The 15,583-nt window shown below is 41.2% G+C and overlaps 1 protein-coding gene across 3 annotated transcripts in view; it reads right to left on the bottom strand.

The window, feature by feature from the left end:
- Positions 1-15,583, bottom strand: part of map3k13 (mitogen-activated protein kinase kinase kinase 13) — a 40,833-nt gene that overhangs the window by 3,681 nt on the left and 21,569 nt on the right. For all 3 annotated transcript variants that reach the window (XM_042494642.2, XM_042494643.2, XM_088083166.1), the window contains 12 exons: positions 11,201-11,910; positions 7,777-7,960; positions 7,466-7,657; positions 5,204-5,362; positions 4,947-5,105; positions 4,633-4,741; positions 4,091-4,200; positions 3,342-3,458; positions 2,557-2,700; positions 1,085-1,832; positions 909-979; positions 424-715 (listed from right to left, as the gene is read on the bottom strand). In XM_042494642.2, coding sequence (XP_042350576.2) covers positions 424-715; positions 909-979; positions 1,085-1,832; positions 2,557-2,700; positions 3,342-3,458; positions 4,091-4,200; positions 4,633-4,741; positions 4,947-5,105; positions 5,204-5,362; positions 7,466-7,657; positions 7,777-7,960; positions 11,201-11,843 — 2,928 coding nt within the window. In that variant the 5' untranslated portion in view covers positions 11,844-11,910. The remainder of the gene's footprint in view (positions 1-423; positions 716-908; positions 980-1,084; positions 1,833-2,556; positions 2,701-3,341; positions 3,459-4,090; positions 4,201-4,632; positions 4,742-4,946; positions 5,106-5,203; positions 5,363-7,465; positions 7,658-7,776; positions 7,961-11,200; positions 11,911-15,583) is intronic.

Here is a 15,583-nt window from a genome sequence, read left to right as displayed (position 1 = left end):
GTTGCAAAAAAATAGTTATGATGCTTCTGTTTCTGGCACTGTACAGCAAGTACAAGCCCTAGACTGACAGAGTGCATGGAGACATTCAAGCTAACCTGAGAGAAAATATAAATGCTTTTAGTTTTACAACATATGGCAGTGGTGCACTTCAGCCTGTAGCTGACATGAGTATTACAACATCAAACACACCAAACTTTTTATGTCACCCATTTTACAAATGAAAAAAAGTAACTTAGAAAAAAGATCCTGGCAAAACTTTTTTCCTTGAGTTTTACAGTTAAAAAAAATTAAAAAAGCTACTTTACAAAATTATCCTGGCAAAACCTTTGTTTTACCTATACTTGGAAAATGGATCACCAGATTTTGTTTCCTCACTTGCCTGTCAGGGCTCCTGCATCGACCACACACACCCACAGTACTGACCTCGTAGCTGTGTTCGTCGGAGCACAGTTTCCCCAGCGAGATCTGGGTCTTCACCCTGCGGACAGCGCACTCCTTGTCAGAAAGGCCGTCTGACTGGGTGGAGATATCGATGGGGATGTCCGGCGTGTGTGACAGTAGCTCATCCAAGTGTTCCTCCTGACTGGCGCTCAGCCTCTCCAGGGGTCCGCTGTGGGAGTGGTCGCTGGTGTTTCCCTCCTCTCCGTCAGACACTGACAAGTTCTCTGAGCTGAAGGTGGAGTACGACTGGAAGCTGCTCATACAGCGATGAGGTCTGTGACGGAGCACAGGAAAGATAAAAAATACTGTTTTTGTACAGTTGTTACCTTTCAGACTGCTTCATACAAACTATGATGATTATTCTGGTGATGATGCGGTGAGTGGTCTGTAATTTTCTTCTGCTGCACCACATGATGTAACTGTAACGCAGTGATGGTAAACGTGGCAAACGACCAGCTGTATTTTACCTCTGTCTCCTTGGAAACTCCACTTCACTGTCCACCTCCCCTTCCTCCTCCTCAGATGACTCATCGCCACCCTGTAAAAAAAGCAATTGCAGCTGTTAAGCCATCATCTTTCACAGTTTCCTCCACACAAACACACACCACAGACCCCCTGATGTGATGCCACCGGCTTTGCTCACCTTCCTGAGAGGTCTGAGAGTGCGGGGCAGAGCGGTGAGCAGAGTGTGAGTGCGTTGGGACGCGTCTTGTTCCTGTGGCTCAGCCTTCTTTGTGGCCTCTCCGTCTGAGGCAGGATCTTTGCTGGGGGCCCCTAAAGAGGATGGGGTGCTCTCCTGGGTGTTGAGCAGGGAGTAATGGGGTAACTCTGGGTGGTTTGATGCCGGCGGCGTCTCCTGACAGTGTAAGCAGCCGGGGAACGGGTGAGCCTGGCAGCAGGGACACAAAGAACCAGCACCTGGAACAGGATTGGAGCTGGTGGATGAAGTCCGCTGTCGTGTGTCTGCATCCACAGCTGTGGATATGAGGTCAGGGCTAGAGCCAGAAACACGCCGTTGCAGGTGGTCTGTCTGAGGGCTACGGAGGGCAGCGGCGGGGCCAAAGTAGCGCAGGTTGTTGGCACAGTTGACAACGGCCTCCTCGCGGCCCTTCAAGGGAAGGAAGGGCCCCTCTGGAGGTGGGTGATGGTGGTGGTGATGGAGGAATGGCTGCTCCTGGAGAGACTGGGCGTCTTCTGGTGCCCCAGCAAGAGGCTTCAACACCCCGGGGAACTCGCTGTGGCTTCCTTTACTGTTGGCCCGGCGGTGACGAGGCTTGCTTCGGTAGCGGGCTTTGCCAGGAGGCGTGGAGATCTTCGGGCTTGCTGATAGAGGTGAGGGCGAGGGGAGAGGGTCGAGGCTGGGGATGCCATCAGAACGAAGCAAGTCTGGCCTGAAAGACATGCATTCGCCAACATTTACATAATGTATCTGAAGCAAAGTTGAATCTGATAGTTAGACTAAAACTGAAGTGTAACTGATGTGACAGAAGTGTCTTCGTCGCTATCAGCGGTTGTCTGTTATGAAGGTTGTCCTCTACCGGATGGCACTGTGGGATATTTATTCACAGTTTGCATAATGTAATATTTTGCTGAAAATAGTATGCAATTCATGTAATCGTGGTTTTAGATGAAGGTTTCAAATATACTAAAAAAAAGTCTCACATACTATTCTAGTGTACTGAACAGGTTGTCAGTATAGAATTTTGAATGCAGCAGTACACCATTGCCTTTTGTCTTTTTTTTTGGTAAATCTCTTTAAATTGAGACAACCAAACACATATCCATCAAACACTTTATCTTCTTATATACATTTTTCTTTCTTAAACATGACGGATAACTTTACGTTAAATACTGATAAACAGAAAATAAACTGAAAGGACTGACTTCTAGATATTTGATATTGGTCCCTGTTTACTTTATGTCAGCCACTGGATTAACAAAAATTGCAACAGGAAATACAAAGGGACCCATTTAGTTGTCAAGTTTGAGAAAACTCTGATTTACTGAAAACTGCCCCCTATTTAATGGTTACATTTTTATACTAATCCCATTTAGATGATTCTGAAAATGTGACTGTCTTTTACAAATAGCTGTTGAATTTGTTCCAGTTCAAACCTTTTAGCAGGTGGCATCCCGGGTTTGTGGGACATGCTTCCTTTCTTCTTGATGAGCTTCTCTACAGCGTTGGACCTGACAATGGGTCTGACCAGATGGCGCTTATAGGTCCCAGGATATTTCTTCTCCACTGCCTGCTCTCTCCTTTAGGGGTGGCAGAATAAGTTTGGAGTTATCAGACGGTGAACAGCATTTAAATTTAGTTCATAGAGTTAAACTTTGATTACTACAAATTCTAAAAGAAATTAAGTGCGTCTGAAACTAATGCAGATTATCTTCCTTTAAATTTGACGTCTTTAGTAATTTGGTTTTCCATTTTAATTTCTTTTTTTGCTGTGTGGGGGTAGAAAACACACGAGACAACATATGCTGGCATTATTCAGAAGAAATCCTACAAGGTGAAAAACAAGCTCAAGGAATCAGTAACAATGAGGAAAAAGTCTTTTTTACTTGAGACATTCTTGAGCAAAAACAAGTCAATGCCTCAGAAGCTTAGGCGGATATGTGAAAAAAGTCTGCTAATTGTTTGCAATGTGACTCAAAAACGCTCTATTGTTCTCGTGACTACAAACTGACTCAAAACAATGACTTTTTTTAAACTAGTTGAATATGCAGTCAGTTGTTTTGACAGGCCATTGTAATAATTTCATTACAGGAAAGGCCTTTAATGAAAAGGAAATTGTAGTATACACCCAAGTATCAGGAAAGGAAATATAATAAGGAAAGGAGCAGGACATCAGTAAAGCAAGCCGCTGTCTACTGTGAGAAAGGATTTATTTACATACTTCATTAGTTCCTTCTCTCGGACCTCCAGCTGCAGCATGATGGCACTGAGCTCCATGTAGAGGTTGTTGGCTCTTTCCAGCTTCCTCTCATAGTGCTCCCGAATGTCCAGTGCATGCCTAAGAGTGTTTTAGGAAATGCAGACAAATATTCATTTCCGACAACATTCTTCTTTAAGAAATAAATCTGTGCAAAAGTAATTAAATTACTGTTGAAATACACAAGTAATGCAGTTCTTTAATCTGGAAAAAACTAGACACATTAAACAGCGATCAACACTCAATTTTTTTTTTTACAGTGTGTGGATGATATGTTGTTATCACCAATTTCAGGGGATAACTGATGCACCAACTTTATGTAGACTCAACAGAAACACACTCAAACCTTGTCCAAACAGACAGAATAGCTTTGATACATTATCACTAACTCATCATCATCAATCAATGACTCTAAGAGTTTTTTTGTTTGTTTTTGTTTTGTATCTATGTTTTTTTTCCCATTTTCTTTGGATGTATGCTAATGCTATCCATCTTTATTTCTTCTAAAATATGTCAAAAATAGTAACAGACAAAACTTCACCCTTTGTCTCTATGTTTGTAACATTCTTATAATTCTATGAATGCATGAATACAACTTTAAAAATACAGCACTAATTCTGAATTCAGGAGGAGCTATGGATTGAAACGTATTCACTAGTGCTTAGTTTCTTTTAAGCGGTCACATCTCCTTCTGGCTCTCCTTTCTTACACACCTGAGTTCATCCCGCCTGCGTCGGATCAGTTCCTCATCCAGCCTGTGGATACAGGTGCCTTCACTTTTGATTTTCTCAAAATGTTTCTTCACCTCTTCCCTCCATTCTGCCTGTGATATGGATGGACAGAGTCAAAAAGATGACATCTGCTCTCAGACAACACAGGTAGCACACAACACTGCAGTCTGATGCTTTTGTATGAGGACTGGCTGGGCATTTACCTATGCTAATTCGGATCAACTGACATGCAATTTAATTTTAGGACAATGACATTATGATTATAGGAACACAGATGAACAATTCTGCAGCTTAACAGCACATCATGAATCTGACGTAGACATTTCTTAAGAATAAATTTAAGAAAAAACATAGGAAGACATTAGTACATGGGGTCCAATATAAGCTAGGACATTTTAATACTGTCTAAGGCTTATGTACCACATTTATTGTCAGTGCACAGTGAAACTTAAGAAATCAAGTGTACAGAACCCTGTGACTTAAACAAAGCAAATGTTTTTGTGTTTTGCAGTTTTAGAGCCAACCTGAGACTTGAAGTAGGTCTCCTGAGGAGCTCCAAGGACGTCAGCAGAGGCAATGTCGAGGTGGAGGAGAATCTGACGAAACGAAGGCCTATTCCTGGGCTTTCCTTGCCTGGAATCAGCAAATAACAGAGAGACGAGAGGAAAGATGAAAATAGCAAGAATGTATTTTTAGGCAATTCTGTGCTATGTGTATTTAACATTTATCTTGATGTTTTTATCTCATAAACATGGCACAAATCCTTTTTTTATAGCAATATTCTAATATATGTGCTGGACAACGATGTTATTAAACATAATATATGATCCACACTCACCAGGTTTGTTTCATGAGGATTTTAAAGCCATCTGGGCAGGTGGACGGGACAGGAAGGTGAAGACTGTTGCTGCCGACACCCCAAATGATGGCCGAGGAGTCCACGTCTTTGTAGGGAATCTCCCCTGTCAGAAGTTCCCACAACACAACTCCAAATGACCTATAACACACAAGCAAAGAGAGTCAGCTCTCCTTACAGCAACATCAACACATGACTTCTTTACTTTTTATTCTAAAAATGTTTGTCATAGTACTCACCAGATGTCTACTTTTTCAGACACAGGTTCATTTCTTATCACTTCTGGGGCCATCCAGGCCACCGTACCCGCAAATGACATCTTTGTACTTTTGTCACTGAGCTCTTTAGAGGTTCCAAAGTCTGAGATTTTTACAGTGTCGTTGTGGGTGACCAAAACACTAAAAACAGACAAAAACAGCAAACACAGAGAAGTGTTAGCAAAGTCAAACCGTTTGACTAAAAGGACCACAACAAACAATCTAACCTACACCAACTGTACAGTAATTACAAAACCCCCTGTTTATCCTTTCATATTAAAACTAAGCAGTGTCAGACCGACATTAATCAAGGTCAGATGACCTGGGTTAAACCACTCAGACCAATGCCATTTTTATCCTGTGACATTTCCACTGGATTTAAAACCACTGGAAACTAAAACCCATAACAGACTTCTTACTGTGGCTGTCTCTCCGATAATCCTTTTCAAAATAATACTGCTGGTTTATGACACACTTGTTTCTGACATTTCTGACCTTCTGCTACAGTATGATCCGTCCAGACTGAACAGGTCATCTGGGACAGGTCTACTTTGTATCCCCAGAGTCAAAACTAAACATAGGGAGCAAGCAGCGTTTCTTTTTTATACACAGCGTAGCTGAAACAAACTCCCAGAAAACTGCAGGTCTGCTAAAACTCTCAGTACTTTTCAATTAAGGCTGAAGACTTTTGTGTTTGCTGCTGCCTTTTATTAAATCAAATATTTATTCATTTCTTACACTACAATGTAACTTTTATTCATGCATGTCATACCAGAGTCTTGTTTTTATTTTCTATTGTCTAGCTCTTTAACAGTGTTTCTAAATGTATTTAAATGTCCTTTTATAATGTGTTTCTTTTGCATTTTTCCTTAATGCTTGTGATCTTTTGCGCAAAACCATTTGAATTGCCTTATTGCCAAAATGTGCTATATAAATAAACTTGCCTTGACTAACTATGTAATTTAGGGGCCTTATGTACATAACAGCAAGCATCTAAAATGTGTTAGAAATTAGTGTAAATACAAATTTTTGGATTTATTCTTTTGTAAACTTTCCTGATATTGGGTTTGAGTCTGGTTGTGCTTAGATCTTCACTGGTGGATAAAGATGACAGCGTGTCACTCTTTTATTTTCCAACTGTGGTAGACTTGCAGAAACAGTAGGCCACGTTTTTGGTAAGCTGTGGTCTAGTTGCCCACAAAAACTCCTGCATGTGCAGAATTCATTATCCCCCAAAACCAATTCAATAGTCCTGCCCAGAAAGCCAGTATGGCTTTTTGCAAATTGGCTACATCTTGCAGCAGGAGCGGTTCCCTCTCTCACTGCACTTCACTTTCTCCCTCTCTAGACAGCACATGTCTCTGATGTACCGACCATGGAGATTTGATAGCATACGTTGCTAACAGTACATAAAGTTAAGCTATATGTTACAAGCAACTGAGTATTATTAGATAATACTAAAGGTTATCTAACTTTTGAATGTTGCTAACATTTATCCCCGGTGATCTGTAGCACATGTCAGTGTAATGCTACTGTGATCAGTCAAAGTGTGATCTGCCTACACAGTCTTGAGAAATGGTCTAAACAGTAAAATTACCTGTTTTTTAATTAAGGTTTCTAGTAGTTATGAATATTTATTTTCACTCAGATTTTTGTTGCTGCTTAATGAGACTCTGAACTTTAATATCATATATGCATTTTTACTTTCTGAAGCCAATTCTCCAGTGGCTTTAGAGGGTTTTGATTTTCTTTTTGCTGCATTTCAATCTTCGAGCCTAAACGGCTGTTGCAGAAGCACATTTCTGCATCTGAAACACCCCATTAGCTGAATGAGGCTGACCTTTCCAGCACATTCAGTCCGCCATCATTCTGCTGACTAATACAGTGTTTGGCAGTGCTGCAGCATGATGATATTGATTAGAGAAACAGGGCTACAGTGTGCAGAGGAGGAGCAGGATGAGACAGGACACTGTGTCTTACTCTTTAGTAGAAGCAGCTAGCTTTTATTAATTCTGAGAATGGCATTTTGAGTTAATGTCAGACTACTCAGCACTGAAAGAATGAATTGTTGTTGTTGCTGTGGGCTAAAAAAAACCTTAAACAAGGCTGATCAGCTTTAAGAATGTGACCGCAGCACCCATGGGCTCCTGCATAATAGTGAGAAAACATACTGTACTTATTTGTAGATCAGTAGGAAGCGTTACTTTTGCTGCTATAAAACTTACAATACCAGGAAAAACTCACTTGGGAGACTTAAGATCTCTGTGGATGATTTTGTGCAGGTGTAGGTAGTTCATGCCGCTGGCGATGCCTGAGGCCCAGTCCACCAGCATCCTGGGGGTCACTTTCCTCCCTGCCCTCAGCACCTCGTACAGCTGGCCCTGTGCACAGTACTCCATGATGATGCAGTAACACGGCGCCTGGGTGCACACACCCCTACGTGGGGAAAAAACATAGGAAACACATTTATAGACTAAGGATACCGATGATGACAAACCTCAATATGTATATGGACACCATCAGAGGTCCACCAGCTCAAGTGGCTGTTGACTTACTTGAAGCTGATGATATTTGGATGCTTGAGTTTTCGCAGGTGTTTAATGTCCGTTTCCTTCTGCTCTCGCACCTTCTTGATGGCCACTTCCTCAGAGCGGAACTTGCCCAAGAAGACAGCGCCCTGTGCGCCGCTGCCGAGCCACTGCAACTCTGAAATCTCCTCAAATGGAACCTCCCACATGTCTGGAAACAAGTATGTTACATTTTGTCAAAACAAAAGCTTTTTATTCTGACTTTTTAAAAAACTGTGTATGATTGTTTAATTTTGATCTTAAGCATTATTTTGCCCATTTATACTCATTGTGTGCTGTCACGTGTACTCTTTAAAGGTATAGTTCAGAGCATCTGAGATGATACATTGTTGGAATGGTAACTTGAGGGAACGCTCTTAACTTCTTGTTTACTGATTCTCCTGGACTGCTACAAGCATTTTATTTTATTTCATTTTACTTTATTTTGGTTTATCTCTACCTCTCTGGGGTGTTAAAAAAAAGGGAAATGGTATATGGGCAGATGTTACCCATGTCAAAGATGAAGGTGAGACCTTTAAGAGGTCATCAGACTTTTTAGCTCACAACATTGCTGGGTCATTGATGATCTAAATGTATGGCTATAACTGCTAAATGTTTATTTTGGCTGTTATAAAAATGTTTCTTTGACACAGGCCTCTTGATGTTGTACAAATACAGATAACAACATTGTCTGTTTTATTATATTGAAATAAATAAAGATTTAAATCAAAAAAAGGTACAGTTCAATATTTTTGAGGAATAAGCTGCAGAGAGTTTGGTGATTTGACCGATACCAGTCACTGGAAGGAAATGGGAGGAAACAGCTACCACAGCTCTAAAGACCCAGACAAACCAAACTGACATCAAAGAACTAGTAGCGATGATTTAGTATTTCTACTACATCTACCTGGAACATCTTACAACATGCATTCAAACTCAACACAATAGTTACTATCGGCCAGTTTAAAACCATGATTACCAATTACTCTGCTTTTGAATGTAACTGTTAATTGTATTGGTCCTATTTTTGTAGTTGGTAATTTGGTCTTTCTTTGTGTTTTCTTTGCTCTCGACGTCATTGACAATGAGGGCTTGCCCTCAAAGACTCCTCAAGATTTGAATAAAGGTTGAATGAATGAATGATAAAAGCCAACTGTTGTATCACCTCACATTGCCTGTGTGTCTCAGGCAAAAAGTTGCACATGAACACACAGCAAAGACTACAACCGACAGCCATTAAGCACATATGTTCTGCACCTGCCTGAGAGGACATAACTCTCCATAACAGCAGATGGCAGTAGTCTGCACTCGTCATTTAAAAAGGGAAAATAGAAGACAGTCGTGATGCTAGTTAGCCAGTTACCGGACTAGTGCCGACTATTGCAAGTGTAGGCCAACACTGCAGAATACACCGCAGCGGCTAGGGCGAAAGACGATCACTGCCGGCCCAACGTTAACTGACGTTTGACCATCTGCTTGGTGTGTCAGGGCCTCTAAGGTAACAAAACTGTCAACCAGCACAGCTGCAGCTCACAAATAAACACTTTATTTCTTTTTTGTTAAATCTGTACAAAACCAAACTGTAACAATAATAATTTGCCATTTTCCTGGGAGTATTTTCTGCTTAGCACAGTCACTTTCTCGAGTCTCCACTGGCTGTCTGGCAGCCTCACAGTGACAGCAAGAAGTGCAAATGAAATGGAAAATGTCAATCTATTCCATTAAAAAAACATGAAGTTCTATCTTGAGAAAAAACACCATCACATTCAAAATAAATGTTATGTACTATAAGTCTCCTACAACCATCCTCATGTGAAAACAGCCTCTCAGAGTCACAGCACATAAAAACACACCCAACACAGTTTACACTACATATCATATTTTCTGTCCATACAGAGCAAAAATAAACGCCCTTTGCACAACTGCTATTACCATCTTGGATATTCACACAGTGAGTCATGTGCTGTTCCATCCTCATTATGTGGTTTGAAACCAGCGTAGAGGAGAAGCTGCTGAAATCTGCAGCCCATTACATTTGGACATCAGCTGACCAACCACAAGACCCAGCCCAGTTCTGTCTGACCTAACTCGTATCCTACAGCCTCTGTGTCCAGCCTGTGCAGGCGGCCCCGCAGCAACATGAGTCTACCTTAACCATAACTTTAATTGAAACTGACAGCTGTATAGCTTCACCCACAACGGCGATATAGTGAAGTTGGGATGGCTATTCAATTACAGTTTCAGACTGCATCAGGGAAAATGCAAGGGAATCTGAAGCTTGTTTTTTGAATTAAAGACATACTTTGCCCATTTTCAACCAGCTTTGAATCAAATGTGGGTAGTATGCAGAAATGAACTGTGGTAAACTTTCCGCCATCTAACCAGTGCCTAGATATCCCTCCTCCCCCAATGACAAAACTCAGCCAGGGGAATTTCACCGGCTCTCCAGCTGTTGCTTGAACTACAGGCTTTACTTGTGCATGTTTGTGTTGCCTGCCACTGCGGACACAAAGAGCACAGAGCTGGATCAAGAGACCCTCAAACAGTTAAACTACTCATTAATTAGCATTACTAACTAACATAACTAATCATTAATCAGCATTATGCTATTATGTATGTATTGCCCATTTCTCTCCTAAAATGTAAAATGCATGTACACACACACACACACACACACAAGTGTGTGTGTGTGTGTGTGTGTGTGTATACATATATATACTGTTTGTATGTTTTACATTTTAGGAGAGAAATGGGCAATACATAACATTTATTACAAACATATTTTAGGCCCTGTTTAGCTGTAACAGAAAGTTTGTGAACAGGAAGTAGAAGACATACTGTGTCCTGCACAGTATGCCTCCCAGTGCATTCTGGTAGTTGTAGGTTTTTTACCTCTTGGGCAAAAGAGAATGCTACAGTCCTTTTGCTTTTTTTCTCTATTCATGTAATACCAATTTTAACAGTATTTGAATCCTTTTACTGCATAGTAGGGGTTCACAGTATGGCCCTAAAGTAATATCACGGTATTTCAGGGTATTTTTGCAACAATGATATTTTTAATGATATAGCAAAAATACTGAATAAAAAAAAAATCATGAACATACAATTGCAACAAAATATTTGTTATAGTTTCATATGTTGACAGTAATCAGTAGCTATTTCACTCTCAGTTGCCATGCGTAAAGGTGTGACGTCATTACGTCAGTTGAAATATTACCGTTATCATAATAATGATTTTTCCTATCATAACTAAAATCATATTATTACCATTAAAAACATGACATGGCACAATCCTACTGCACAGACAGACGAGTTTTATGTGAGGACCCTCTTTATATTGTTGAAATACTTCTTTATACACATAGCATTTAGTTTCCTAAATTGATGCCATGCAGAAAGACCAGGAACTAACCTTGCTGTTGTAGCTTGTATTCTGTTGAGTATGTCTTCCCGATGATGTTCCAGACTGGCCGAAGGCAGCCAAACAGCCCTTCTAGGAACCCGCCCGACCCAGGCCCCGCTCTGTGAAAGTGAAGCTTGATGTCATCTGGGTGATGGGGGTGGCTCTGCCTCCCCTCTCCACTGTGATCTATGGGACAGTCCCCTTCCCCCATCTGCTCCTCCATCCCACTGCCGCATCCTCCGTGCTCACAGGAGGCCGGCGATACGGCTTCCTCGTGGTCCTGCTCCTGCAGCTGGAGCACGCTGTTGTCAAAGTGCCCACCTTCGCTCCGTGTAGAGTCCACACTCAAGGCTGTGTTTGGGGGACTTATACCCCCCAGCATCGAGTCCTCGTCCTGCCCGGGTGTCTGCAGCGTCTGCAGGGGAACGGGCAGGTGTGTCGGCGGGGCCAGGTCTGTGATAATCTGAGGAGGTAAATTGGATGGAGGTGCCTGGGGAGGCTGGTGTTGGGAGTTGGGCGAGTTTGATTTCTTCATGCCGTCCCCAACCACGGTGAGTTTGAGCTCCTCCTTCAGCTTGCCCACCAGCAGACTGGGGCACGAAGTCCAAGAGAGCACCTCGGGGGAGCTACCCATGGTGTCGTGCATGTGCATGGGCTACCCAGTAGCAATGAGTGGGGCGCGTCCTAGCACACTTGTTGGTCTGAATGCTGGAAATCACCTGCAAAGCGGGGACATGGATAAAGAACAGAGAAAGAGAGACAGGTTAACTAAATTATGAAGTCCATGCAAACTGAAATGCAGATTAAAATAAAGTGAAGTTAAATCCATTTGGATGATTGTAGACACCTTTGATACAACATAAACATGATTAGAGCTGTTGCCATGGGGCCCTCTTACTTCCACATAGAGAAATCATCTCATTTCCTCTCATAGATCTGGGATTGAGAGAGCTTACACTGATGATGATTATTTTTAACTATGGACTGCAAACAGTGTAGGACGAAGGAGGTCAGAAATATCAGATCGGATTTAAATCACAGCATAAGAGACAGACTTGCTGAGTGAAAGACACCGCAGAGTAGATAGAAGTAATGCAATTCTGGGAAATTTCTGGGAAACACTTGGACTAAACCAATCACACACACACACACACACACACACACACACAACTGAGGCTTTACTATGTTCTCTTTGAAGCAGTAACAGTATAGCAGGGATTAAAAGTCTTGCTGTGTATTAGGACCGCTGAGAGCAAAACATCTGGCACACACCGGCCATCCTCACTGCTTAACCAGCACAGCCGGCTGTAGCCACCACAGGCTCAGAGCCAGCTGCAAAACAAACATACTTAGTTACTTCAGTCACTGACTCACTGGGAGTAAAATCAATGCCATAACAGAAGATGCACGTATTGAACATATTTCCTTTTCTTATTTTTTTCCATGTATACATTGTGCTGTACATTGTAACATAATACACGTATCTTTATGTGACTAGTATTAAGACTTGTAGTTAAGACTAGTTTTATACACTGTAATGTTGCATAAAGCACTTATTTTCATATTTTTACACCCTTTACATACTTGGCATGTTACCTGAACCACTGAATCACCAGGAGTCAAACCATATAATAATATATGATGGACATATTGTGCATATTTCTTATTCATATTATGTATTTACTGTATTGTTCACAAGTTTAATGCACATATTTTTCTAAAACATTACACACTAGTTTTATGGACTGTAATGTAGCACAATGCAATTTAAAAAAAAAAAAAAATTACAAATTTTTTAGACTAAGCACACTGTACATATTTCTATTTTTTATTGAACATACTTCTTATTTCCACCTCATAATAATGCTCTATGCTTTACATTGATGCGGCTATAACGTACCACAGTTTCCCTAGGGAATCAAAAAAGTATTTCTGTTTCTGATTCTGACCATCTCAACCTGTTTATTGGCGTGTATATTGATACATACAAAGATTTTTTTTCAGAGATGTTAATTGGGAAACTGCTAATAGGCATTATTTCCAGACAGGAGTGTCTGTGTTTTAGCTAATCCAGAAAATTAAAAACAAGACACATCAATATATCATCACAAGAAATTATCAAACTGTTGAACAATTAAATAAAAACCCAATATTTCCATTATTAAAGACACTCTTTGATTTGCAACTCTGCCCACAATGGCCAAATGCACCCAGATTGAATTAAAGGTTTACCATCCACTGTATGGCAAAATCTCTGATCAATTGAAGTAATGTAAAAGTACATATTGTAAAATTGTCCATACCTAGTTGTCACCAAAGCCTGAGGCAAAAAAAAACAACAACAAAAAACACATATTTCTCAAACATGATAAATGAGCTCAAAGCAAAAATATATGCACAGCTGTAGAGAATTTAACAGCTTAAAGACTAAACAAGGATAAACGAGGATAATACAGCGCTACATATTAATCTTAACTCAGGTCCACCTACTACCTTTTTTCGGAGCTATTAATAGCATCTCACAGTCTTCATAAGCGAACAAAACTGCTTCAGGTGTCATCAACTGAACTCAGAGGGGAACTTTATGGATAGTATTTTTTTATGCTTGAATATCCTGTGCTTCAAAAATAATAATATTAAGCTAATATGCTATGCCTCTTATAAAGGGGGGGGGGGTCATACAGCAAGTGCAGCTTGTACAGTAAACAAAACAGCAAGAAGGGCTGATTCTAGCTTTTTGGGAATCCATACAAAATCTTGTTTTCCCCCTATTTCAATCACTCATGGATACAAACCAAATCTGCATCATAATCCATATGCATATGAGACCAAATGCGTTTTATGTGTTTTACACATAAAAGATGTATTTTCATCTAACTTACGATTAGAATCAAAGTGTCCCTGGTGCCCATCAAAAAAGACACCTGTCAAAAGATATGTGGCACCTGACCTAATAACTTTTACTTCTTACGTCTGCACAGAAGTAAGTTGCACATACTGTAGATACTGCAGACTATTTCAAATGAGTGCGTGGTGTGCCATGGTGTCCTTTTCAACACCACCACTGGGAGCTGCCAAAGTCAGAAATGTTAAAATCCTACACTTGGGGGCTTTAATTTGTTACAAATGTAGCATACACTGTGTTTTCAGACAAACAGATGGCCATTTATCCACAGTCTGACTGCGCTCATTTTCCAAATCTTGGCAAAAAGCGGCACAAAGCGGCGAATAAATTGCTTTGTAAATGACTCTTCCTCCCCTTTAAACCCAGGAGGACATGCCCTTAGAAATCCAATCAAGTATGAGGGGGCAGGAGAAAGCAGAGAGCGAGGGAGATAGTGAGAGGCTGTACAGTGTGTACAGTCGGGAACAGGAGATCAAAGTCCAGGAGGGAGGAGACAGAGAGGCAGAGCAGTGAGCTGGCTCTGTGTTACGTGGAGGTTTCCTGAGGGTCCATTTGAAACAATCTTTATATATGTTGCTCTCTGCAGGAAAGACTGGACTGTACGCACAGCTCTAACTCTTGGCATAGGTCAAAGTACAATAAAGCTTTGACTTCACTGATGCAGATAACTTTAGTGCTCAGCACCAACAGAGCCCAACATGTGTGTGTAAAAATAGATGTATTATTTGGCATTTTGCCTTTTTGAATACTTGACAACAAAACGACAGAGGATTAAAAGTTCTTGACAGGGCTCAAAGTTGAGATGCTCACAGTTATATGATACACGTCTGAGTGCTTTGGTCCACGCAGATGCTGCTTACATGTTTGTGCGAATGCATATGTACTGTATCTGTGTGTATCTACTGGGGGGTAACCTGAGCGCTGTGAGAGTGTAGCAGCTGCCAGGAGCTCATCTATAATGCAAGCCGTCTCTAAGCAGGTTGCTGAGAGTGCAGGGAAGGAGAGAACGCTCTCTCAGGTATCCAATAAATCCGTCCCTTCCACAGCCGAGACAATCGAGCTGTGCGAGCAGAGGCCCGTGCTGTAATTCCACCCCACGGATGATTCTCGGAGCTGGGCTTCTGACGTTGGTTGCAGTGGGTGGATGTGGTCGGCTGGACAGAAGCACGCACGTGCACATACAAGCCTGCACACACAGTAACCCGTATAACCTAAATAATGCTAAATAATGACAAATCGCACAGTCTGACAGAAAACCAGATATTATAATTTTCGCAATTTCACAATTTTTCACTCTCTACCCAATCTCTTTATTCTTTTCTATCTGGCTGAATCAGGACTGAGTCTATGCATCTCACGCTAAGAATAAGAAACGGACCTCCTGCTCTTTCCCATTAATCTCTAATGGAAGATCTCTATGTGCAGAGAAACCCATGAATAATGTCTGCGCCTCATGAAGAAGGACCCAGGGCTTTATTTACAGGACT

The sequence above is a fragment of the Plectropomus leopardus genome, chromosome 10, assembly GCF_026936395.1.
Source record: "Plectropomus leopardus strain MGB_pleo_1.0 chromosome 10, ASM2693639v1, whole genome shotgun sequence".
NCBI lineage: Eukaryota > Metazoa > Chordata > Actinopteri > Perciformes > Serranidae > Plectropomus > Plectropomus leopardus.
Note: the sequence above shows the minus strand (reverse complement) of the source record. Positions and strands in the feature narration are given on the sequence as shown.